This window comes from Squalius cephalus (genome assembly GCF_949319135.1).
Source record: "Squalius cephalus genome assembly, chromosome: 21".
Lineage (NCBI taxonomy): Eukaryota > Metazoa > Chordata > Actinopteri > Cypriniformes > Leuciscidae > Squalius > Squalius cephalus.
The window spans coordinates 21,135,042-21,158,802 of NC_137142.1; the positions used below are offsets into that span (position 1 = coordinate 21,135,042).

The 23,761-nt window shown below is 36.8% G+C and overlaps 1 protein-coding gene across 1 annotated transcript in view; it reads left to right on the forward strand.

The window, feature by feature from the left end:
* rims1a (regulating synaptic membrane exocytosis 1a) overlaps positions 1-23,761 on the forward strand; it is a 76,411-nt gene that overhangs the window by 39,546 nt on the left and 13,104 nt on the right. The window contains 22 exon segments of the mRNA XM_079855892.1: positions 3,639-3,940; positions 4,102-4,922; positions 8,433-8,473; positions 9,430-9,540; positions 9,745-9,844; positions 11,397-11,520; positions 12,624-12,670; positions 12,797-12,912; positions 13,001-13,131; positions 13,729-13,900; positions 13,985-14,138; positions 16,732-16,903; positions 16,985-17,080; positions 17,490-17,552; positions 18,174-18,251; positions 19,424-19,522; positions 19,799-19,888; positions 20,917-20,994; positions 21,936-22,007; positions 22,175-22,240; positions 23,496-23,569; positions 23,572-23,605. Coding sequence (XP_079712018.1) covers positions 3,639-3,940; positions 4,102-4,922; positions 8,433-8,473; positions 9,430-9,540; positions 9,745-9,844; positions 11,397-11,520; positions 12,624-12,670; positions 12,797-12,912; positions 13,001-13,131; positions 13,729-13,900; positions 13,985-14,138; positions 16,732-16,903; positions 16,985-17,080; positions 17,490-17,552; positions 18,174-18,251; positions 19,424-19,522; positions 19,799-19,888; positions 20,917-20,994; positions 21,936-22,007; positions 22,175-22,240; positions 23,496-23,569; positions 23,572-23,605 — 3,041 coding nt within the window.

The following is a 23,761-nucleotide window of genomic DNA, read 5'->3' on the forward strand; positions in this document are numbered from 1 at the left end:
TCAAACACAGGCAGTCCATACAAACAAACACAAGGCAGGGAACACGGGCAAAAGAGTAATCCACAGAACATGCAAGAAATCCAAAAACCAAGATACATGAAACCAGGAAGAATGCTCGGAATTGCAGTGTAACGCTAAACAAGACTTCACAGATGTTCCAGCAATGCAAGTTTGAGAGGTGACGCCCCGTCAAATCTCGAGATAATCACGACTTTCTTTACGGCACGACGTCACTTACGTCAACAACATATGAAGCAGTCTCTATGGAAGACACTTGCACGCATTTCAGACGTAAATCATGGCAGAGTTGACGAAGAAAATGAAGAAAGCGCGGTCGGAAGAGTGCAGAGACGGCTCTGCATGAGTGGTATTTACGACAGTAACGTTAAATACAAGTACTCCACAGCGACTCTAGGGGTCGCTGTTTGAGAAAAACAGAAACTGCATAGTGTGCCTTTAATGTCTGACTTTTACAGAGTGATGTTTCAATAAAGATGATTGAGCGTTTGAATTACATGAGATGAGGGCTTTATCACCCCCGTCCTGTCATAGATGTGGTGATGGTGTCTGTGTGTGAATCTTACTTTTCACTTTTTAAAATTTTTGTGTGCTATTAAAATGTTCAAAAAAATAGTGTTGATTTGTTTAGTTTATGGTTCCAGTACAGCAAAATCATGTGCATTTTGATTTTGAGTTTAGATTTATTAAATAAGTTAGTTGAGTGACAAAGTAAAAGAAGAAAGAAAAAGAAACGGAAACTAGGACAGGAGTTCTGGTAGCAGGTGGCACATTTGAACATTTCGTTTTCCAACTATAACCACAGAGCGTGTTTGTCTGGCAAGGACATTAACAGCAGAAGGCTGTGTGTGTGTGCGTAAGCTCGTGCGTGTATATGTTTGCGTCTTTCTGTGTGTGTGTTTGAGCTGTGTGTAAGATCACTTGTTTGGCCTTGCATCCGCAGGATCAATGGCAGTCTTCACTGAGTAAAGTTATGCAGTGAGCTGGGGAATTTTTTAACATATCCCCAATGGTGCTGGGCGGCTGCCTGGATAAATATAGATGTGTTGATGCGTGTCTCTCCCTCGCTTACTCTCTCGCTCAACCTCCCAAGCTTTTAATCAAAAGCAATCTGGAGGAGGGAAGTGGAAAAAGGGAGAAAAAATTTGGAATGTGCCAAGATCTTTTGTGTTCCTCGCTCCTGATCCTCCTGCTAAAGGAATCAGCAGGCTGGTTTTCTGTGTGTGGAGGAGGGTGATGGATAGCGCTGCTAATGTTTGCGTGTAGCACGGCCCGACCCTCCATGCTTTTCCCCACAGTTCCTGCGAATCTTCCCACAGTGACCACGGTCAATGCCTTTGCTCTGTGGGCATGTGATTACGTCCCACGGTCCACGCAATTTCAAGTTTCAACCTCTTGTTTCAACAACACCCACCTTCTGTCAGCTAACATTAGTACCTTATATGCATTGTTTGTCTTTACATTTATCCCTGCTAGCACAACAGTTTCCTTTCTGTCTCATTTTTTTTCAGTTCACACCTCCTCCTGCCTACATTATTCCTTATAGCGAGCTGCCGTTTTGTCTGTCAGACCTGAGTCACGTATCGCAGGGTTTCAGTCTCTGCCAGATTAGCTCTTTTTTAACGCCTCAGCTTTTATTTTTGGTCTTTACATGATTAAGAACAGTTAACTGACAACATTGGCAACGTACAGGCTTTCATCTGTAGCTCTGTCAGTGAAGACATGTTTTATGGGAACTTACGGTTACATGTACAGTAATTTATTTATGGGGTTATTTAAAACGAGGGCCCATTTGTTAACATTATTTAACTACATTAGTTAACTCAGCTAACAATTAAACTGATTATAAATATATAGATCAGCTTTCAGAATTAACTGGTCTTGGTCTTGGTCTAACTCCATGGTCTTGCCCCCAACTATATGACTTCAAAACCCACATTAAAACATATCTTTTTGTCACTTGTTTCCCTGACTCTATGTTCTGATTTCTATATGTACCTCTTTCTATGTTACCCTTCTCAGTTTATTTGTATCACTTCTATGTCATGTTTCTATGTCATGTTTATTTGTACTTCATTGTAAAGCGACCTTGAGTTTTCTGAAAGGCGCTATATAAAATAAACATATTATATTATTATTATTATTATTATTATTAACTGTAGCAAAATTAATTTTAAATTTACTGATCTGTTCGACCACTGAACCGACAATCGGAGCTGTCCGACAATCTTCTGTCAACTATTATAAAAAGATTATTCTCCTGGCCAAGAAGGATAACTTTCTTATTCTATTAATACTAAACAGTACAAAAGCATGTAGCAAGATCAAATGTTTTAGTGACTTTGATTTGTGAGCCTCAAATACAGAGACAATCAAGCATGGATATAATGGGTTTAATAAATGAAACTTCGGGTAAATACAATTAAACTAAGCTAAGTATATATTCAGAATAAAGAAAAGTAAAGAAAAAGAGATTTACAATCAGTTAACCACAACCTAATGAGAGCCATAAGATAATCAAAATCACCTTCTTAAAATGGATTAAAGCTTAGAGACGCATCTAAAGATTGATAAAATGATTACTTGTATTGGCTTTGGTGCTGAACAAGGGTCCTTATTCTTGGAAAATACGGATATTCTTCATTAGTTCATTAGGAGTGAGCTGAAGCGTTCATTGAATTCTTCCAGAGATCGGTTGTCCGCGAGAAGTTTGAACTAAGTTAACTTGAAAGTAAGTTGCTGAAAAAAGTCAGAAAGTGTCCTGCTAGTCACACCCTTTGGTGAAGTGGCCAATCAGAGGTGCGAGTTTTGAGTGGGAGAAAGTTACTTTGTTCTCCCTTCGCACTTTATTTGCATGTTCATGTTGGTATGGAGAATTTGTGCAGTTTTACACCAAAGTATGGTGAAAATAGTATGATGCAATTTATGGAAACATACTATACACCATTAATTAAGGCATGAGGAGAGGGGATAATTTTCATACCTGCCTGGTTTGGGACAACATTAAAGCCGTGATACATTCACAAATCTGAAAACAAGCATTTGAAGTTACCCTAACAAGAATCGTAATTAGGCTAATATAGTATGATTATGGGTTAAATATAGCCAATGTCTATTCCTATGTGTATTGTGCATTCAAAGTGTCCTCTGCGCCACATGGCATTTGGTGCCTGGTGATGGGGGAGTCACCCCCTCTCCTCCCTGGAATGCTTTCGGAGAAGCTTGAGGAAAAAGTTGGGAACTGCTTAATTTTATCAGTGCCAAAAAAGGTGATAATGGCTTTCACTGTATTTGAAGTGTTGTTTTTTAGAAACCATATGAAGCCAACCTGATTTTTTAAAATATTTGTCCTTTTCTTTATCATGGACATAACTGATGTCATTGACCCAGAAACATGAATTGCATGAATGTGCCATCCTTATTTCGTCTGTCTTTTCCCCCCTAGTATTATATTTTACACACAGGTGAAGTGTGCAATTGTTTTCCATGTCAAAACACTTTCACGTATCCCAGATTAAAATTAATTAATTAATTAATAAGCCACTTGTACAGTAGGTTGATTAATTTGTTGCCAACCACCCTCACACAGCGTTTGAAATGTGATATTTCTTCTACCCCAGGTAATGTGGGTATGTAACCAGTGCCGAAAGCAACAGGATATACTCACTAAATCAGGAGAATGGTTTCCCAGCCATGGGCCCAAACCTGGAGAGCTGGGGTCTGCAGTGAGTGAACCAGCCATGTGTGGAGACCCCGTTGGAGAGAAGAAGATGCGCTCTAGGTCTCAGAACCCTCTCGACTCCTCCGTTTCTACTGCCCGTGACACCCAGTCACCTGCCCCAAACGACCCCAGAAAAGGTCCCTCTACAGGGTCAGCCGACACGCCGTCATCGCGCTCACGCAGTGAGCCTCCACAAGATAGGTACACTTCAACCTCTCTCTCAATACAACATCTAGAATGTCCCAGTTAATATGTATATAATTTTTTTAATATATGACATTCTACTTATTGTATTGTGCCTGCTTAATATAAGGTGTGCAACTGTCTGAATCTCTGATGCTGTGTGATTATTTGACCTCTAGAAAAAAGCCACCAGCAGCCTCTGATCAGAATGGCAAGTCAGGTCCAAGAGGAGAGAGGCGGCGAGGGCTATCCAAAATCCACTCCCAGGGTTCCGAAGAGCGAGTGTCCGGAGAAAATCGGAGAGAAAGTCGAAGACTGATGAAGGCTCGCTCTCAGGAGCACGACAGTCCTGAAACTAGGAGGACTGAGGGGGAGCAGAAACCACCCAGGGAACAGTGTAGGACTGACCCAAATGCTCCACATCATCCGGCCAAACTCCGGCCTGCGGAGCCTGATGGACGTGTGCATCCTAAGGTGAGGGAAGCGGGGGAGATGGTGCAGGACAACAGAGGTGCACGGAGATGGGCAGATGGGCGGCAGACCTCGCTGGAGGGCCAGCAACAGGCCTACGTTCCAGAGAGGACCGCGGGGGGTACAGGTTTGCAGGATGCACCGGCTGTGCAGGGTCCTCCTGCTAAAACGAACCACACCCCACAGCCGCCTGCTCCGGGGTTCAGGGTGGGTCCTGCCATGCCCGCAGGTCCCCCTGAATTTAGGGAGCCTCAGGAATGGGACAGGAAGTTGCAGCCGAGCCACCTGGACCCTGGCTCGGCTGCACTACTGCGCAAATCGAAACGTCAAAAAGAGAGCATGTTGCGCAACGATTCGCTCAGCTCTGACCAATCGGAGTCTCTACGACCACCCCCGCCCCGCCCGTATAAGAGCAAACGGGGTGGCAACAAGAGACAGATGTCCGTCAGCAGCTCTGAGGAAGAGGGCGGTTCAACACCGGAGTACACCAGCTGTGAAGATGTGGAGATCGAGAGCGTCAGCGAGAGAGGTTGGTCAGGTGGATACTTGCTTTTCTAAAATTTGATACATTTTATGAGTTTGCATAAACACGCTCCTCCATAAATCAGAAAAGGAAACCAGCATCAATATGAATGTAATATTTGATTTAATTGATAAATTTGGTAGTTTTTGCATTGCGCACAAATGCAAGCAAATGGATTAGCGATGACTGTCAAGTGGTTGTATAGCTTATTTTGAAAGCTGCGAGGCTCTTCACTTCCTTTGTGTGCTAACCCCAGGGTTTTCAACCAAGGGTCTGTTGACCCATAATTATCCTTAAAGATACTGCAGGAGGTCCGTTGAGAACATATACTTTATAGATCACACACATTTCTTTAAAAAAATTATTTGACATTAAATATATGCAGTACTGTTCAAAAGTTTGGGGTTGGTAAGATTTTTTTAATGCTTCAGAAATCATTCTAATATGCTGATTTGGTGCTCAAGAAATATTTCTTATTATTATCCTTTTTGAAAACAGTTGTGCTGATTAATAGTTTTCTGGAATCTTTTTTTTGTTTCAGAATTGAATAGAAAGTTCAAAAGATCTTTCTAAACATTGTAATTATTATTATTGTCTTTACTGTCACTTTGTGCGATTAAATGCATCCTTTCTGAATAAAAGTAATAATTTTATTAAATAAAATATTACTGACAGACCCCAAACTTTGAAATGGTAGTGTATTGTAAAATAATACTATAATAACATAATTAATAAAATAATATATTATATTATATAAAAAAAAAAAACTGTTTATTTTTATTTCTTTATTTTATTTTTTATGTATTTGGGTGCATACAAACCTCATGAATGTACTAATAAATTGCATATCGAAGTTTCAAAAACAGTATTATACAGTGTATTTACAGTGTAAATGTAAAGGTTGAAGCTTATTCACGTGGCACTGTGTTGTTAGCCTGGCAAACTGACTAAACACAGACTTAAAAGGTCAGTGTAAAATGCAAGCCAGGGGTGAAATGTAAACATTGTGGGGTGAATAGGAAAGACAGACTATGTTAGAAGGAATGAGAGACTAAAAATAGGAGAACAGGAGATTGAGAGGAGGTTTAGCAGAACATAAGCTCGCTCTTATCAGTGGAACAACATTTCATCAGGTTCAACAATCTCACAAAAACAACAGGTAAGAGAATCAACTCTTTCTCCTAAATAATAGGAATAGAACAATTCAAGTTGACACCTCGTACTTTTGTTATGTTGAACTTTATTTAATTGTGATATATTGGTTGTTAAAGGCCAAAGAATGGATTTATAATTTCAATTTTAAAAATTGCCCCCGCCCCAAGCCTTCATCATTTGTTTTTATTTTTCATATGCATTTCATCTATATATTTTATCTTTTACACTTGTGTCAGGCCTTCAGTAGACTTTCAGTCTTAATATACAAAAATATTAATTGCATTTAATAAAGATCCAATCAAGATTCAAAATAAAATAAAAATTGACAATATTATTTATGTATTTCGGCAACATAAATGTTAACTATCAAATGATAAAGGTAAAGCAGGTGGCCAATTTAATTCCAGAATGTTTTTTCCATCACTCTTATAATCATCATCATATAATGCTATTAAACACAATACATTTTTTAGATGTGGTGTAAATTACACTGTGGAGTAAATGTTCATGATTTCCAGAATTCTTTTTTTTTTTTTTTTTTTTGTGTGATGTGTGTATGTCTACTGTTGGGCATTGTTAGAGGACAAATTAAATTAAATACACCAGAAGTGCCTATGGAAACACCCATCTATCATCCAGAGTAGCATAGTTGTGTAACAATACAGTATGTTTCAATGTGGAAGTATTTACTCATGAAATATTTATTCGCTAAGTAGGTCATGTGAACGAGAAGTAATGAGAAGTGGAGACACTTCAGTACAAGGCTTAGATAAAAGCCCACACAGGGGACCAATTCACCGTACAACAAGCAATATTAAACATTTATACCTCGAGACATCTACTTAATATTACTTCATGCAGACCTGTGGCATTTGGTTTTGATTTATACATGTTGCTTTTGTAAGTTGTTCATTGCTTTTTGCTGAAAATGTGTGTTATGTTTTAGTTACTAATACTTTTTCAGGAGTGATAGTTCAATTTTGCTGCTTTCCAGAGCTTAACATTTTTATTTAGAGTAACTTTTATAGGACAACCCTGCTCAGAACTGGGTTAGACAGTGAAGAAGCAGCCTTCTTTAAAAAAGTAACCTATGAAGATTCCCTGACATACTTGTAAGTAATCTATCCAGGTCTAACGTTTTTTTTGTTTTTTTTGTTTTTTAAGCCCTGAACCTTTTTTAATCAGATACTTCAGCTGAAGATATTTTATAAAATGAATAGTTTAAAAAAAATCGGATCGGATTAACCATGTTCAAAGCAGTTGTAAAATAACGATATCTGTATACAGTATGTAAATCTAAGATAAATGTGCATGTGTGTGTTGCTAAGGTGTTAGTAGTTGCTTGGTGATTTTTTTTTTTCTTCTTTTTCCTGTACCAAGTCAGAAGAGCCCATCCCCAAATCTAAATTTAAATAAAGTTTTCAATGCAAATCTGTTTAAATATGGGGGGGGGGGGGGGGGGTGTTCATTTTTCGCATGGTGAAAATCTCAGTAGTATTTCTAAGAAAAGCAATAGCATACCTCTCAATTAACCGCATGGTTTTGAGTTTAGTTATGTGCCAAAGTTTAATACTTAATTTAGTTCAAAGTTTGTTCAAAATCCTAACATTGTTCAATTATGATAAAGTATAAGCAAGAATAAAAGTGATGCTTCCCTTAGCAAATACCACACATTATTTATTGGCTATCGGTTTATATAAAAGCAATTAGCCACCCAAGAGTGCATTACACTTTTATTTTACTTAAAAGTACATTTTAAGATATTTTAAATATTTAAAACACTAAAACATTTTAACAGCATACTAAAAGTAATTACAAGTTTGCACAATCTATTTTTGTTTTTTGGAAGAAAATTTCAGCACTCCTCACCCTCTCTGTGCGTCATGTTCAAGATGCCCCAGGTGCTAAAAAATAACCGGAAAACCGCCCAGAAACCCGTATGCACATGGCATGGCACTCATCCATATAACATGCCAACAGTAAATAGAAGGCCAACATCACGGAAAGCGCTGAGACTGTCCCTTGGTGCCTGTGTGTTTGTTTGTGTCCATGTGGCAGAGTGCATTCAGCTTTGCGTGTCATCATTGCTTCCTCTGTCTGGGGACTAAATGTAGCTCTTAAACACAAATTCACGAACACAGCGGCCACTTTAATCCCAGTTCTCAGTCTTTCTCTGCTGGTGGGTCAAAGCAGAACATATTTTAATGTGAGATCTTGGCTGCAAGTGCCCCTCTGGGGCTCAAATATTCAATAAGCGTAAACAGAGCGGGTTTAGAGATGGACTCTGGCTAGTGTAAGGTGGCAGCTCACATAGTCAACCTGTGTATAAACTTGATGAACTTTTGTGTGTGTGTGTTTTAGGGGACTGGGAGTGCTGTCCACTGGACCCCACCGCATGGCATGTACGTTTTTTTCCCACCTTGTGCTATCAGTATATTTAGTCAACGTGAATTGATGTTCACAGAACATTTTACCTACAGAATGTGATATTTAACAAGAAGAAAACTAAGAGCTTGATTTTATTCATTGCAAATTAATTGGATGGGTTTTGTTGCATTTGTTACATACGTTACAGTAGCTAAAATTAAAGCATTGCGCTAGCAATGCCAAAGTTATGGTTTTGATTCCTATGAAATGCATGAACTTATAAAATGCATAGCTTAAATGCAATGTAAGTTGCTTTGGATAAAAGCATCTGCTAAATGCATAAATGTAAATGTACAGTAACACCATAGTTGAGCAATACGAATCAAATTTTTGCAAGACAATTTCTAAATAGATATTTAGCTATTGGTTAAAAATTATTTAGTCTATGCAGTCTTAAGTGATATAGGCAAAAAAAAAAAGTTTTTTTGCAATAATTTCCAATTAAATCAGGAAGGTGCATTAAAAAAGTAAATTAGGGCAATTTTGTATTTTCTGTTAACATTGTGGCTGATAACACTCATGCGTTGTCCAGTGTTGCTGAGATTCTGTTATAGTTTTTATAATTTTTATATATTTTTATATTTTCCATTTCATTTTAATTGTAGGAAAAGTTTTAGTAATTTTGTTGTGTTCTTGTAATTTTTTTTAAACGTTGTATAGTTATATAATTTTTTTTATTAATTAATAAATAGAATTAATCTACTTATTTTAGAACACCAAGTTAAACTAACTTAAAAGGATAAATGTTATTTTAGTTCATATTTAATTTAAAGTAATGAAAATGTTTCCTTTGGTTTTAGTTTTAGTTAACTATAATAACCCTGCTTGTGTCTGTGTGTGAATGCGATTGAGTGTGAAGGTGAGATTTATGTGTAATTTACAGTATATGTTCTTTCTCTGATGGGATTAATCTCTGCCTTGTTCTCTTTAGCATCCGGTTACATGGCAGCCCTCCAAGGAAGGTGATCATCTAATTGGCCGAATCACTTTGAGTAAGCGAACAGCCATGCCAAAAGAGGCTGGGGCTCTGCTTGGACTAAAGGTGAGGCGAGAGCTAAACATACTGTATTAACACTAGTGTTCCTCTCCTCACTGTAGTGAAGTCAACAACTACATGTCATGAACCATGTACAAAAAAGAAAAAAAAGAACAATACTCAAAATACAGGATATCCGCAATACATGTTGTGGCATTTATTAATTCTCTGTAGACTTTACCCATCTTTAATTGATTTGTATCGGTACAGGTGGTCGGGGGGAAGATTACAGAAACTGGGAGACTTGGGGCCTTCATCACCAAAGTCAAGAAAGGAAGTCTAGCTGATGTGGTGGGTCATCTAAGGGCCGGTGAGTCCAGCTCTTCTCTCAGTTTGAAGCTTAAAGAACTAGAGCCGTCAATTGAGTAAACAATGCAATTAAATTACATCATACACCGATTACAACATTAAGCATATGAATCACTCAAAACTTCTAAGAGGGCCTTTAGATGACTTAAAATGATTTAAAATAAGATTTAAACGTAAACGTAATTTTAAAACTCTGACTTAAAAAGTCAGATAAATGTAATAAAATCTTAAAACATCATTGACATTTTTTTTTATAAAAAAAAACAAAAACATTTTGTAGATATGCCAAGCGTGAGTGCAAATATTTTTAAAAATAGAAATAAAAAATTACTTATCCAGTGAATCACAAATGACTGCAGAATCATGTAAATTCATCGGTTAAAAAGAGTGGGAAACCTGAAGAACATTCAGCTCCTACTGTAAAACTTCTAGAATCCTGAAATTTTACTTTTAATTATAAATTATTTTAGTTACTTTACGTACAGAAGCTAGGGGTGCCCATAGATAAAACAAGTTTTTAAAACAAAACTATGGCTGGGGGTCCTTGGAGTCAAAAAGGTTGAGAACCACTGGTATATATCAATATTTGCAAAGAAAAGCCTCCAAATGAAGATGATTCAAAGACATTCAATTATTGTTGGAGATGAGTGCAAATAGACAAAAAGTGTCTTTAGAAGTCAGTATATTATTTCCATATTGTCTGCATTCTTTTCTCAAAAAATGAGGTTGCATTACAAGCTTAAATTGCTCTGATGGTTTGAAAATTTCTGATTTAATTGACTTTACCAGCAGGTCAGGGCAGAGTCCTACACGCAGGTGGGTACCCGACGGGTGAAGCGCTAATATTCGATGTAACGGGTGGAATAATATGTACGTTGTCATATGTCATATGTTCAACCTCTGTAGTCTGAAGACCGTCAGGTTTCTAATTACAACACGATTTACAACGTGCAACTTAAGTGATTGACAGCTTCAGTCATTAAGGGAGTGCTCTTTGCGTGCTTTCTGTATTTAATCTATTCACAATTAGAATAAAAGTTTTATTTTTCATGCTGCTTAGAGGACCAACGGCTGCAGAGTTTCAGGAGTGACAACTGCATTTAAATGCAGAGTGAATCCGCTAAAATATCCCCGATATTATATGGCAATAATGGCTCATATTTGGCTATATGTTCTTTTAATTTATGGAGACCTCTAAGCATCAGTATAGCCTATTTATACACATTTGTTCAAAATAGCCTGTATGGGCAGATTGTTCACATGATGTGCGGTTCAGGTTGCGGTCTTTGTCAAACGGGTCGGGTACGGAATTAAGTTAGGTATTCTGTTAAGTACTGCGGGTGCGGGTTTACCAAACACGACCCGTGCAGGACCCTGGGTCAGAGGGCATGTGCTAAAATAACACATTTAATTTACAGTCCTTATTTTAATTGAATTCAATAATGTATTTAGTCCTCAGATATTTAGAAAATCTATTTTAAGAATGTAACTGTGGATGCTCTCAGATGTATACAGGAATTTAATGTGACAACATACATTTTGGCTGTTTGCAGGTGATGAAGTGCTTCAGTGGAATGGTAAATCATTACCAGGATTAACCAAGAAAGAAGTTTACAATATCATCTTGAATTCTCAAACAGAACCAAAAGTTGAATTAATAGTATCAAGGCCAATTGGGTAAGTCGACCATCACATGCCTTACTGGGTATCTGACTCTTGAATAACAAACGGCAAAGCACCCAATTTTATTATAGTCCGGACAAAGTCAAATCACTAAATAAGAGTGTTTGAATAGTCTGTATTGTGTTTATTTTCACTTTGAACCATTATATTCTCCTCTGCTCTGTCCTCCTACCTCTTTAAAAAGATGTATTCTTTGATTTCTCTCCAAACTCTTGCAATGGGTGTATAAATCTAAGCAGCCAGTAAAACAAAGTCTAACAGATGATTTTAGGAGCTCATCTCTGAATTCCCTACTCATTTGCTTCTGACAGCTTTTTTTTATTTTTTTTAAAAAAATCTCTAAGAATGAACTTGTGATGTATTGTACACACTCCCTTCTGTCCTCTGTACATAACCTCTGGCTGATGATGTTTGACTAGAAACCAGATGTCACCGTGCACAGAGTATTTGGACACTTATATCACACTTAAAAATGCCTTCTAAACAAATGATGCTAGAGCTTTTCTGAAAATAAACTTGTCAATAATATATTTTGAACAGTTCATGGTTTATAATATGAAACTTAACAAACCTTAAATGCATGTTTGTACTATATTGCTTTAAAATAAATGCCACACTTTACGGTCAGTAAGATTCTATTTTTGAAAGAAATTAATACTTTTATTTAAAGTAGCAAGGATTCATTAAATTAATCAAAAAGTGACATTAAGTACATTTGTAATATTACAAATGATTTCTGTTTAAAAAACAATTCTGTCCTTTTGAACTTTCAATTAATCATAAAGAAAATTATAACACAAAAATGATTTAGCAGCTCAATTGTTTTCAACATTGGTAAGGAAAAAAACACACGTTTCTTAAGCACCAAATCTGCTGAAAATTCAGCTTTGCCATCACAGAAATAAATTACATTTTAAAATGTATTTAAGTACAAAAAAAAGTTATTTTAAATTGTAATATTTATTTCTCTTTTTACTGTATTTTAATCAAATAAATGCAGCCTTGGTGAAAAAAATCTTACTGACCCAAACATGTAAACGGTAGTGTTGTTTTAATGTTGACAACTAATGTATGGATATGTGATCTCTTTCTTTCAGTGATATACCACGAATACCAGAAACATCACATCCTCCATTAGAATCTAGTACGTACTGAATCAAATTAATCAATAATCTGATCAAATGTGAACTCTTAAATCTCTTAAATATATTTTATATATAAACATTATAGTGATGTTATCAGCTTTTGTTGTTTCCTTGTCCCTCTGCAGCAGGTTCAAGTTCCTTCGAATCACAGAAGATGGAAAGACCCTCTATATCTGTCCTGTCCCCATCCAGCCCAAGTGGTCTTAGAGATGCCCCTCAGCTACTGCCTGGACAGCTGTCGGTCAGTAAATACTGATGAAAACAAGGGCAATTCACCATGTTGTGCTTAGAGTTTTAGCTTATTAGCTGTGTATGTATTTGTCTTGCAGGTGAAAATGTGGTATGACAAGGTCGGCCATCAGCTGATAGTGAACGTATTGCAGGCTATAGACCTGGCGCCCAGATCGGATGGACGACCCAGAAACCCCTATGTCAAAATGTACTTCCTGCCCGATAGAAGGTATTCATAGTTGTATATTAGCATATTCGATTTTTCTTGCGGTGTCAATTTTGGTATCAAGAAATTTGTTATTGTATCGACTAGTGACTATTCACTACCGTTCAAATGTTTGTGGTCAGTAAGATTTTTAAAATAAGTATATTTAGCAAGGTTGCATTAAATGTAACTTTCTATTCATCTAGTATTATGGTTTCTGCAAAAATATTAAGCAGCAGAACTGTTTATATTAATAATATAATAAGAAATATTTCTTGAGCAGCAAATCAGCATATTTAGGTTAGACATCAATAGAATACATCACATTTTAAAATATATTCAGATAGAATTTTAAATTACAATAATATTTCACAATATTAATGTATTACTGTTTTTCAAAAAGGTGTATTTGATCAAATAAATGCAGCCTTGGTAAGCATAAGAGAAACGTTACAACGTTTTACAGACCCCAAACTTTTGAATGGTAGAGTAGATCAAACACTAAATAACCAATTTTCCAAAAAATATATGAATTTATGTGCATCAAGCAGTTGAGACTCAAGTAGTTGAGTTTTAATGTTCTCATTTTATTTTTTAATCTGTATATTTGTTTTACTTTAGTGATAAGAGCAAGAGAAGAACGAAAACAGTAAAGAAAAGTCTGGAACCCAAGTGGAACCAGACGTTTGTGTACTCTCATGTCCATCGCCGGGATTTCAGGGAGCACATGCTGGAGATTACAGTATGGGACCAACCCAGAATACAAGAGGAGGAGAGTGACTTTCTGGGAGAGGTACGAAGCATATGTTGTCATTGTCCATTTATTCACAACATGAATTCACAACACAGTATTTTACCTGACTGTCTTTGAATCTAGATCCTGATCGAGCTGGAGACTGCCCTGCTGGATGACAAACCTCACTGGTACAAGCTGCAGGCTCATGACGTCTCTTCCATCCCACTGCCGCACCCGTCGCCATACCTGCCCCGTAGACACGGCCAAACAGAAACACCCACCAAAAAGCTGCAGCGTAAGTAGAGGGCCACGCTGGTGGGGGTGTGATCTGAAAGTGTTTACATAGTAAATCACTTTGTGCTTAAGTGCTTATTCTCTAACAGGGAGGAATTTGCTTAGAATAAATTCAGTTACTTGCAACCATTGATGCTAGGACCCGATAACTGGATATGTACCCAATTATAACACACTTCTCCATCATGTGATCATAAATTTGATCAATTATAGTGAGCACAAACAGTTGTACCACAAGTTTTCCATGTATGGTAATAGTTCAACGGTGACTGGCCCCTGTAATTAGCATCATTTGCATAGAAAGCAGATGTGTTTGCCCAAAAACGAATGACATTGACTTGTGCTACATCAGTTTGTATACAGTATTATACAAAGGTTTGGGGTCAATGAGATTTTTATAAGTTTTGGAAAGATCTTATGCTCATTTATTTGACCAAAAATAAAGTTAAAACTGTCATTTTGTGAAATATTAATAAAATAAAATAACTATTTTCTATTTGAATATATTTTAAAATGTAATTTATTCTTGTGATAGCAAAGCTGAATTTTCAGCAGCCATTGCTGCAATCTTCAGTGTCACATGATCCTTCCAAATCAATCATGATTTGCTGCTCAAGAAACATTTATTAATATTATCAATGTTGAAAACAGTTAACATTTTTGTGGAAACTGTGATACATTTATTCAGGACTGAACGGTAGTGTACATTCTGCTTAATTGTGAGTGGTATACAGTATACTAAAATACTGCTCAATTGAGTGCCACAATCGTTTAGTGAATTCGCCCCCTCAGTGTTTCACAGAATTACAGAAAGCTGAAGAGTATGTGGGCAGTTCGATTAAAATAGATGAAGTTTGCCTTTACTTTCCAAGATGATATGTCAAACCAGGGAAATTATCATAATTTACAAATTTACAAAATGAAATGCAGTATACTGTAAGTAGGTGAATGAAAATCATCAAATATTAGTTAAACATCAACATATCTTTTAGCTCAAGGTCCTGGAATTCATCCAGTCTCATTAATATGTTTGGTTTTGTGTTGCACTTTTTTGTCTGTTTTGTCTGTACGTTATGTTTTTTTAACCGTGCTGCATGCGAGTTAGTGTGTAGGAGTGTGTGGCCCATGGGTACAGTATGTCCACAGGACATATTTTAGTATGCTAGGTTATTTCTGTATACCTTTGCTTTCCTAACCATGGCTTATTCCAACAGTGCTTTGTGTGCATTCGTTTACGTCTTTATCTCGTGTCTGTCTGTACATCTATCCCTGTGTATATCTGTATCTGTCTGTGCAGGGTCGCAGCGTATTACAGAAACTGATTATGATGATGCTATTGGTGTAGTCGCCACAGGTGGGTGGGAGGGGCCAAGGCATTCGCCACCTTGGCACTTCTTTGTGCTTTGTGAATTAGAGTACCCCAAGATAGAAGCATCCAATAGCAGGTCTTCCCTTCCTTTGGAAGTCACCGCTGTTGTGCTGGAGACAAGGCACCAATCACCGACATTACACATCTGGCATGTTTCATTCTTCCTATACTAATAAAATAACTGATTTGTTACTCTAAAGTGCTTAAAACATAAAAGTGGTGCTTTTTCTATATTGGGAGAATGTGTTTATAGACATTGACTTTCCGGAGTGTTCTGTCTCCAGTACTTTTCTCTGTAGTATAGTAGTGTAGACCTGCAGCATAACGCACACTATAACACATGCATGATCACAATGGGCAAGGTGATGAGGGAGAATTTGAGAACGGGAGGACTGCTTCCTCTCAGTAGTGCTCAACCTTTTATTTTGCCTCTGCATGGTAGAAGTTAGAAAATGACACAGTTTTGTGGAACACTGCCTTTGTGAGATACCTTGACATTCTCCAAACCATTAGGCATATGTTTGTGCAATTGTGAGAATAGTGGATGTTGTCTTAGGGCAGTGGTTATCATTTTTCTTTTTTTCTTCTTCTTTTTTTTATCATGCTCACCTTTGAATTTGTTATTCATTGTGACTTAAAAATTAGTTATTATAATATAATATATCATATTTATAATAGTTTTGTTAAACAGTTTTATTAGAAAAATAAAATAAAAATAAAACATAAAATAAAAATATAATATATTAATTAATATACAAAATATATTATATATAAATATATATAAATATAATATGTTCTGCTTAGAGTGTTCATTGCTTTGCTAAATAATAAAAAGGTAAATTTTTTCACTCAGCCAAAATTGTATACTTGGTGTGTTGTAAAAATACATAAACATTTCATTGTAGGAAACAGATTTTTAAATAACCAAAAATAGACAAATAAATAAATTTAATATAATGTAGAACTCAAATGGTGATTCCAACTGTCTAAAGCACACATTGGTCAAGAAAAAGGAGAATGAACAAGGTATTTTAATTGTCTGGCATGTTTTGTTAGATATGATCTAACATATTATGTCGATCCTTTTATTTTTGGATGGGTTCTAACATAGGGAATGTGATTTGTTACAACCAATGACTGCATAAGCAGTGCATCTGAATTGTCCAGACAGGCTTTAAAAAATGTTATTTACATTTTTTTTTGGTGTGTGTGTGTATGATCACAGCTACAGAAAACCGATCAAGAGAAAGAGAAAGAGACAGAGACAGAGATCGAGCAACGACTTTAGAGGTTCCTGATCAGCAGAGGCCAACTCAGTATCGCTCACGGTCCGTGTCTCCACACAGAGACGAAGAAAGCAGGGGGCGGTCCCGCCCTCCCAACATCCCCGCACAGAGGTATGTCCCTACCTATTCAGGATTTATCATGTAGCAAATAATTGCAACCTGCATTAAAAGGGGCACATCTTTCTCTCTAAGGAGTCTGGATGAGGTTCAGCACACCCGGCGATCCCGTTCCCCAACACGCTACCATGACCGTGCCCGTGTGCAAGAGAGAGAGTACATAGACGACAGGTAAATAGAAACGTGTGCGTCCAAGCAAGTGTGTATAAGTGTGCCATAGTGTGTGTTAAAAAAATCACTTCCACATGCCTTCATTTTCTTCCATTAAAATACTGTTTTTGGGAAGAGAAATTGTGCTTATCTACAAAGGTCTCCATTTTCAGAAGGTGGGTTATAGCCAAAACACATGTGATTGAATGATTCACGGAAGGTTTGTTTTTGAAAGGATTGAGCACCATTGAAGGGTTTGTATGGACAGAGATGATCGTACAGAAAGACTTTGTATTGTACTGGCTTTAAGGATTGTTACTGGTCCTCTTCTAAATCACTTACTGGTGCCCATTTTTTCCTTTATGTTTGCTTTTTTTATTGGTCTATTTTGTTTATTTTCCTGTGTCATCCATCTCCATGGTAATTGCAGTGAGGTCATCTTGATACACAGATCAATGCGGGGTCGAAGCGCAGAGTGTCTGCACACCCAAAGGTAAAGAAAAGTCCAGAATCGAACCACCAATCTGTGAATTATAGTATTGTTGTATTCAGATTACTATGTGAATCAATATCACTATTTTGGTGTCATAAGCACTGGTAATATCATTTTCATTTTGAAAAGACTCCTCGTATCTGTTTCGTTCGCCTAGCCTGAAGTTTATTCCATTTAATTAAAACAGAACTGAGTGTTGATGCCAGTTTCTCTCCCTCAAACGCTTCTTGTCAAGCTCTTCGCCTCTCAACTCTAATATTTCCGAGCAGCTAGTTGACAAGAAACATTACAAGCGGAACTTTCCACTTGCTTTTGGCTTACGGCCTAAAAGACGAATACCTCGTCACGACAACCGTTTGCTTTCTCAAAATAACAATCTCATTCTGCTCAAGTGTTATTCTGACACGTTTATTTTTATTCCGCTTGTCACTGACCTTGATTATGAGTGCGGGGGAAAAGGATGATCTAGAATGAGGGAGTTGCCCCTGGAGTGATCTTTGCATGTTTGCTCGAGTGACTTTTGACATTCTTTTGCTATTTGAGTGGACTAACTACAGCTCTGATGTTGATACATCTTTTGTTTCCCTTTTGCATGCTTGCATGTTAATGTAATGTTGCCAGGAGTTCATCTAAGTACAGTAGCACTCTGCCTCCTAAGATGCCTTTATTAGTCAATGGAATTCATAAGGATATTTACAGGTAAGGCAGCCAAAACTGAACTCTTGAGCCATCCTTTCTGACTAATTAGTATTTTATAGCATCTGTGAACCTCAAATTCCAGAGCACTTAGCTAATGCAATATGCAGTATGCTGGTGCATATATTTTTGATTATTGTCAAAGTTTGACACATTTATCATTTAACAAAACCATTAAACTGGATGTTCATGACAATGTTGTACATTTACTGTAATATTAGAATAATATAGAGTAATATTGTTGGCTCTTGTGAAAAAGTGCACTTATTTCTATTGAATGTGCATTTGTACTGTACTTCAAATCTTATACTTTAAAAAAATGTTCCTGCAGATCATATAATAATGAAATAAAATGCCACTGTACTTAAATGGAGTACACATTCACGACACACTTAAGTACACCTTTACATTTTCTTTTACAAAAAAAAGTATAATAATAATAATATCAGAAGTTTTCAGTAGGAATGAATTTAAAGTTATTTTAGTTTACCATAAATGCTTGTCAATACATTCGGCGGCACACTTTAACCACAATTAAAAAACAATAAAAATAACTATGAAATTACATATAAAGATGTACTTCAGTCCTATTTAAACGGGTCAAAAAAGTACTCTAAAGTTCAGCTAATTGCATTTAATGTAAATTTAAACTATAATACACCATAGACATAAAATGTCTATTTTCAACATCTTCAGCATATGCAAACACATTTTAATTGGAGATTGAAATACAGACAATCTTATGGGAATCTGCCACTGTTAGGTGTGAAGATGGTAGGTAAATGTGAGTGCTTTCTGTCTAAATGTGTTTTTTTTTTTTTCTGTGGATATTGTTAATTTTAAGATACAGTAGATCACCGTTAGCTATAAACATCTTATGCTGTGTCCTAACCCGGCGCAATGGGACATGTTTCACCACAATAAGCAATTTGTCTGTCCAAACCAAGTAGGTCCGTAATTCCTGGAGAAAGATATCCGTTAGCATCCGCATTCCCAATGTTGGGACACAGTGTTAAACTTTGAACGTGTTTCTTTGTTGCTGTAATCCACAGATAAGTTGGTCATGTGATTTTATAATGTTATTTTTGGTTATGTTTTGTTCTTTACCGTTTTGTTTTTTTCTGTAACTTGTGATTGCTTTTGTTTGCACTTGTTTGACTTTCGTTTGTGTTCAGCTCAACACTTCCTGCATGCCTTAAGTCAAAGTCACGGCTGTCTGTAGTCACTGCCACACAACGCCAAGTTCTTAGGTTCACAGACAAGATCACCATTAGGTAAGGGGTCGAAAATGTCAACCCTCAACCCCATTTGATAAAAACTACAACAACATCAAACATCCAACAGCTCCCAAGAGCCAGCTGCTCCTCATTCAAAACATTAGAAAAGTCAACCATTATCTCACACACCACATTATAGCAGCTCTCTTGACTTCCTCCCCTTACAGGTTTGATTTTCATTTTATTTTGGACCTAATGTTTTTGTTCTTTGTCATCTTCCTATTCTCTTTTTTCCTTCTCCTTTCTCCATTGGATGGCATGTTGTGACCCTAGTGATCTACAACCCTCTCTTGACAGGCTTAGAAGTGCTAGTACCAACTGTCTGAGACCAGGTTCTAATTCCAATTCACCTGAACGAGACAGGTACACTCTTTATTTTGAATCGGATTATTCTAATTTTGTTGAATTTGTCATTAATATCATTCACAGACAATAAAGGACACTCTTATAATGTTCCTTTGTGATGCCCTTTGAACACAGCAATCACTGGGTCTCATTCACTAATGTGCACACACACATCGTTTTGCATAAAACTTGAACACAGAAATCATAATTTTGGGAAGATTAAAATTTAGGATACATTTAAAATCACACCTACAAATCCTTGCATTAGAAACGTAAAATTTGTTAAGTAAAATGTTTGGGGTGGGTTAAATTAATGTTTTTGTAAGTCTCTTATGCTCACCAAGGCTGCATTTGTTTTATTAAATATACAGTTAAAACAGTAATGTTGTGAAATGTTATTATAATTTAAACTCTTTTTGACAGTTTTTTTTTTAAATATCTTTTGAAATGTAATTTATTCCCATGAGGCTGAATTTCAGCAGCCATTACTCCCGTCTTCAGTGTCCCATGATCCTTCAGAAATCATTCTAATATGCTGATTTGCTGCTCTAGAATAATTTCTTATCATCAATGTTGGAGGGAGACTGTGCAGAAAGCTGATGCTAATAACTAACTGCTAGCACACACTCACTCATTTTGATTAATCTAAATGAATTAGCTTTAGAATGATTTCTTTTTGAGAGCTTTTTCTGTGCACATACTGTAAAATAAGCACACTTATGTGCGGTTGTTAGTGAATAAGACCCAGCATGTCTATGTTAATGTCAGAGAAACATACCACTGTTGGGTCACCCACTATGCACTGCTCTGTTAGTGTCCAGTGACTCTTATGGTCTGACGGCTCTGTTTTGCGTCTTGGATAGGGAGTTTTTATCTAACCACAGTAGCTGAAGAAGTGTCAAATATGAGTCCCCTGAATCTGTACATCTTCTTGTGTGTTTGAGATGACCGTTGTCACAGTCTCTATATTGACCTCCCGTGTTTCTTCCATCTCCACTTTGAACTCTTTGGGTGTTTGTGGATCACACACGCACACACTCACGCAGGAGCACCCAGTCTCTGCCCCGTACCAGACCCATGAGTCCAAGGATCCTAATTCAGCATGCCTCCCCAGAAGACGACAGGTATCCCTCCTGTCCTCCAGTCCTATTGCTAAACCTCTCTGCTCTTCTAACCTGTCTGTCCCCTCCCTGCCATGGGACTAGATAGTGGATGTACTGTATAGCTAACCCTCCAACCTCCTGTAGCTTCTGACCTATAGCTTGTTGTTACCCAGCAGCCCCATGATTTTAGCGCTCTATAATGTGATCGTCAGTGTGTTTTGTAGTTTTTCAGCTGCTCAGTAGCTTTAAAAATGTGGCTTTTGTGGTGTGATGTGTAGTGTGTTGCGTTGACTCTGGATTTCATGAGGTTGTATTTAGTCCTTTTCCTCTTTCCACAGACTATAGTTTATTCCCTTGTTATCTTCTACTTCTCTTTTTTACTGATTTTTCCAACAGTTTTTGATACATGTTCATACATTACAGTGGCCCTGAAAAGTATGTTGACATATAAAATGCACAAATACATTAAACAAAATTTAAAATGCCACAAGCACACTTTTCAGGCAAAACGTTTCACACAAAAAAGTTAGTTTTCAGATTATAAAAGAGTAATTTGTTTGCAGGTTCAAATCGTTCTTGTATTTTGCATGTGATATTCAGACATTTTAAGTGTCCAAATTCATTTTGGGGGCACTGCTTGTATTTTCACTTTTCTCTAGATTCATCTGAAATTGATATGATTTCAGAGGATTTGTCTTAAATTTTTCGGGTATATAAAGTCACATATGTCATCTGTCAGTTGTCTGTGCTGCATATCATACACAGTGTGTCTTGTGTATATGTCTAACTGTACACATTATTGTATCATTTCCTTTAATGAGTAGCCACTAAACCAAAGTGATATGATTTAGCCCTAATGAAATTATTATTTTGTATTAACATCAGTCCATACTGTGTCATTGTGTGTCTGTGTGTCTGTATCCATGCCACTCACATGTGTTTGACCTGATCTTATGAATCAGCTGGGTTTTGGAGGCTATGTTCCCCGCTCAGGAGACAGTACACCACCTCAGTGCAAAGCCAGACGCACAGAGGTACAGACCCACAGGAAGAGCTCTAGAGCACATATACCAATAACATGTCCATCTCCATCGTGCCATTTTATTAGACAGCAGTTTCATTTACTGTCCGTCCAGTCCTGAGTGAATCCACTCCTCATTCTTTTGTTTTCTGTCTCGCCTCGATCATTTCCATGTTGCAGGCAGTCGAGAACTCTGGACAAGCCTAGCTGTCAGAAACTTGGCAAGAGAATATCTGACAGCGAGCGGTAAGACTTATCAAACCATGTCACATCATGTCACATTTGCATTGCCTGTTGATTGTTGAAGTCCTGTATGTTTAGTACACACTTATTTATTTCACACTGGATAAAGCTTCTAGATTGAACTTGTACAGTGTTTTTTGTTAAAGTCCCCCTGTGGTGAAAATCAAGCTTTTAATGTTGTTTATGTGTCTATGTGTTGTTTTTAATGTCCTTTAAGACAAACCATGTGCAAATTCATAAGTCAGCACCATTTCTGGGTATTTTCTCCTTAAAATGGCAGTGAACCAAAGACAGTCTCAATATCGCGGTTTGAAATCGCTGGGGTTTCTGACGTCCAAACTACCTTGTAACCAATCGCGTCAACGTGTGATCGTCAACAAGTGGATCTCTGAGCTGGTGTGAGTGAGTGGAGGCGGGGCTAATTTGCATATTCATAGAACCGCGTATACTAAATGAGGCAAGAGTGTAGTTACATTCAAGCTATTTTAAGGCATGAAGAATTTTTTTTCAAGGAAAAAAACGTTTAAATATGTCATTTTGGTGATCAAAGATGAGTGTTAAGGGATACAATTATTAACTACAGGGGGACTTTAAATTATAATTTTTTTTTTCAATATGTTTTTGTTCAATTGTTTCTTACCATTTCTATATTTTATATCAGAGCCAAAAATTCAAATAATGCCAAGCTCCAAATGTGAGTAAAAATGTACTTTGGTGAGTAAATAAAATAGTTAATAAGATTTACTCACCAGTTCTCTTACAATATGTGAATAAAATAAAATGTTTCAGTTGAAATGGCAAAAGCAATGATATTAAAATAATATAAATGGCATAAAAGTGATGTAAGTTAATCAAATCATAGATAATCTTTCTTCCCGTTAAAAAACGATTTAATTGATTTCATTTTAAATGAAAAAATATGAAATATACAAAAAGCATAAATATATTTTTAATAAAAAATAATTCATGGCCAGTACATTTTCTCAAATCACCCACCTATGTTAAATTTGGATATTATTCTAGATATTAAATTGTGTATATTTTTCTGTTGTTGAACTTTTACAGGGAAGTGCTGCTCTGGCTTCATCCACAAACATATTTATTTTTTCACACATTCACACTATTTTTCTCTCTGTTTTTGCAAATAATTTGTTGGCCTTTTTTCCATTTGGTTTTATTTTTTCTATGATTTGTCACATTGATTTTATTTTTCCTTTATTATTCTGTCTTGTATGTTGCTATTCTCACTGGCTTGCAGCATTAGGCCAACCTCCATTCTAAAGGGCTCACGCAGGAAGAGGGTATCGCTGCCTCCATTGGGTAAGGTGACCCGTGCGGGGGTCAACCAGGCTCACCCCAAATGGAAAGGTGCTGACCCTGATCTGGGCTGAGAAGCCTTGCTGTGCGCAACCCATCCTACAATTCCTACAATGTCTTTGCTATATCCTCTGCTTTTGCTCTTTTCTCTGAAATGTTTTGTGTGGTTGCTGCTTTTTATACTGAAAATCCACCTGTCCTCATCAC